At 36.5% G+C, this 3,350-nt stretch overlaps 1 protein-coding gene across 1 annotated transcript; it reads left to right on the top strand.

Annotated features, from left to right (window-relative positions):
• The first annotated feature begins 259 nt into the window (after positions 1-259).
• Positions 260-1,391, top strand: LOC136990743 (astacin-like metalloprotease toxin 5). The gene is made up of 6 exons (XM_067289173.1): positions 260-325; positions 410-483; positions 545-620; positions 698-818; positions 885-1,060; positions 1,127-1,391. The coding sequence occupies exons 1-6, from the start codon at positions 280-282 to the stop codon at positions 1,354-1,356; spliced, it is 723 nt and encodes a 240-aa protein (XP_067145274.1). The 5' UTR covers positions 260-279; the 3' UTR covers positions 1,357-1,391.
• Positions 1,392-3,350: the final 1,959 nt, after the last annotated feature.

The following is a 3,350-nucleotide window of genomic DNA, read 5'->3' as shown; positions in this document are numbered from 1 at the left end:
TTCAATACCCATTTTGGATTTGTCCAGGCTTGGTACTGGTACATCTGGTACGTACCAATCATGAAGAATAAATATCACTCTCTTTATATTTTAGGCTTGTTTATTGAATTATAAAACATTATAAATAAATAAAAATCATTAAAATAGATTATATAAACTCCTTTAAATTAATTATCTGTAAACAGCTTCGATTAGATTAAAGAAAACTGTATAAATAGAGATTCACTAACTTGTTAGTGAAAAATAAACTGTGCAGCATTATTGATAACGCCATTAAAAATGTTGGTCTTGTCTGCCTTGTTTACGGTGACTTTTGCCAGACACGGTAACACGTTTATCCTTTTAGCGATTTAAAATTCATTTAAAACATTTTCGTAATAAAATAATGCCATCCTTCCACAATTTCTAGTGGATATTCCATCCGTCGCTTTACAGAACCCCGATCTCTTCGAAGGAGATATTATTGGAGTAGAAGACAACGACGTAAGTTCGTTTATTTTAAATGCTCCGGAAGTGAATTAAATTAATTAAAATTAAAATTTAGGTCAGAAATGCCATAATGAAACCTTCACGTCGCTGGACCGGTGGGGTAATGCCTTACGTCATCGATCCAGAATTAAGTAATTTTAGAGTTTTTTCAACTTAATATCGACGAGACGACTTTATTAATTATTATTACATCTATTGTATAAAACAGGAAACATAAAACGTTATATTAATAAAGCAATGGAGCACATAAATCAAGCGACAGGAGGGTGCATATCTTTCAAAGAACGAGAACAAGAAAAAGCTTACGTTAGATTTATTAAAGGAAAGGGGTGAGTATTTCTCTTGTGATTAACAGAATATTTTATCATTTTATAATTTTATTGTACCTAATTCAGTTGTTATTCGCACGTTGGTCGAATTGGACGCGAACAAATTATATCTCTCGGAAACGGTTGCGGTTTCGTTGGAACCATTGTCCACGAAATTGGTCACGCGCTGGGTTTCCATCACGAACAGAATCGATCCGATAGAGACGATTATCTAATCGTTCATTGGCAGAACATTAAAAAAGGTAAGTGTCATTATCGGATATTTTCGTTGATTGTTTTAAAGATGATACAGATTTCGATGTCGTTAGGAATGGAGGGGCAATTTGCACGTCTTCGACCGGATAAAAACGTTCTCTACGTCTATTTTGACTACGACTCCATAATGATTTATGGAAATTATGCATTTTCTAAAGATGGTAAGTCGAAAACTATGGAAGCAAAAACGGGGGTAAAGTTGCTAGACCCGTATGCCAAAAAAGCCCCGTATTTAGCCGCTAGCGATGTTTACAGAATTAAAAAGTTGTACGAATGTGCGTGAACATAAAATTGTAATATTTTAAGAAATAAACGTAACTGTTCGAAATGTTGGTTAAAATTTCTAAGAATAAAATATTTTCAGATTTTAATTGGATATTTTAAAATTATAACTGACAACCGTCGAATCCGTTCACGGAAACTGCGATGTTGTTTAGCGTAAATACAGGTATCCCTCGTACAACGCGGTACTTCTACAACGTGGTTTCACTTTAACGCGGTTTTGGAAATCCTCCGTACAAAATTTCATAATTTTTAAGTGTAAACTTCGATACGTATTTTGCATTATGTTTTGTATGTAAACCCTATGTTTTGCATTATTGAAATTCCTTCCGAGATACGTGTGAGACCGAGGGAGGTAGGAGGAAGTCGTATCTCCCCTTTCCGGCAACAGGTCGTTGACCTTTCACTTGTCAAGATGGCTAAGTTTACGATTTCGGTCCCGAGAGTCGGGACTCTTCTTGTCGGGCCAGTGGATGGGAGGTGAGATGGGGTCGACGATAAGGCGAAAGCGATATTCGAGTCAAAGAGGACGCCATTTAACAATTAAAACAAGATTTAAAAAGTGCTTTTAAATACGTCGATGGAGTCGACGACCAGCGACTTTTATGATAAAGTAATTAACGACTTTTCGGAAAAAATCGCCGACACCCATTGTTTATATCATTAGTTTAAAAAAATTTTTAAAAAGTTTTTCTATCATTGTTTGTATCGTATTAATTTGTATTATGTATGTATTATTTGTATTTTAGAACTAAAATACATAAATTGTTTATTTTTGTCATTTCCAGTATTTGTTTAAAACTTTTATGGAAATGTCATGTACCGGACAGGTCTGACCCGTCACGAAAGACGCGAAAAAACGGTTAATTTAGAGAAAAATTTATTAGTTTAGAAAAACATAGGTAAAAGTCGCTTGTAGTCGGACACCCATTGTTTATATCAAACTGCCAGGCAGAAACCATAAATCGCGGAAGGAATCGTTCTATGATCGGTGGAAGATCGAATTTATCTTTGATTTTGACTTTTCTCACTTTCCAGGTAAGAGTCTCGTTACGTTTAGTAACCAGGGACCCACCACTAGGGAAGCGTGATTGAGGGAGAACGACCAATCAAAATGGATGAAAGAAAGAACGGAGATTGATATAATTTCCGACAATCGAGGACACCTGGCACTCGGTTAACGTTCCGAATAACCAAAACGCCGTGTGTCAACGCGCAAAAAAAAAAAAAAAAAAAAAACAATTTCTCGTCTATTGTGCCAACCCGTAACCCGTGCCACTTCGGACATAGACCGTGTCCCTGACTCCAACGGACAAAGCCTCCCCGTGCCTTACGGACTCGTCAACGCCACTTTCCCGGAGCCACCTTCGATCGACCATCAAAGAACCACATCGACGCTCGGGACGTCCGAACGGCCGATTGTCCTAAAGCAAACTATTTTGTACATAGTGTATGTTTATTTTATGTTAAAATAAACGGTTTTTGTCAGATACTTGTCGTCTTTGTCTCTACAGCCACCACCTATGTACGAATGGACCCTAGACCATTACTGACACGCAATTAATTGATTGCCCCTGGAAGTCGGCTTCTTACAGAAACACAGCTTCCCTATCATCAAATGTCACGGCACGCCACTGGTTTGCAAGGATAACTACCATCTGTTAGAAGATAGCGTGTGACGGGTGGAACTCTATTCTCAAATTTCAGACAATTCCGAATTATTAAATATTGTAGAATCGTGTACCGATCCAGCCCATCTTGCTACCGAGTTTCTCTTTAGTAAATCAGTATCGCCGACTACCGAAAAATATTAATTGAACGAAAGATGTAATATATATTTATTAAAATTTAAATACACAATTTATTCGTGTAAACACTGTGATAAGGAACAATGTATAATTTAACATACTTGGATATTAGGAAAAGTTATTTTTCAATTATTTTTAAATAATTCTGCATTTGTTTCTGAGATGAAGTTGGAACACCAGTACACTC

This window comes from Centruroides vittatus, unplaced genomic scaffold (genome assembly GCF_030686945.1).
Source record: "Centruroides vittatus isolate TY-2023 unplaced genomic scaffold, ASM3068694v2 contig_134, whole genome shotgun sequence".
Taxonomy (NCBI): domain Eukaryota; kingdom Metazoa; phylum Arthropoda; class Arachnida; order Scorpiones; family Buthidae; genus Centruroides; species Centruroides vittatus.
This window is presented reverse-complemented; position numbering and strand designations above follow the sequence as displayed.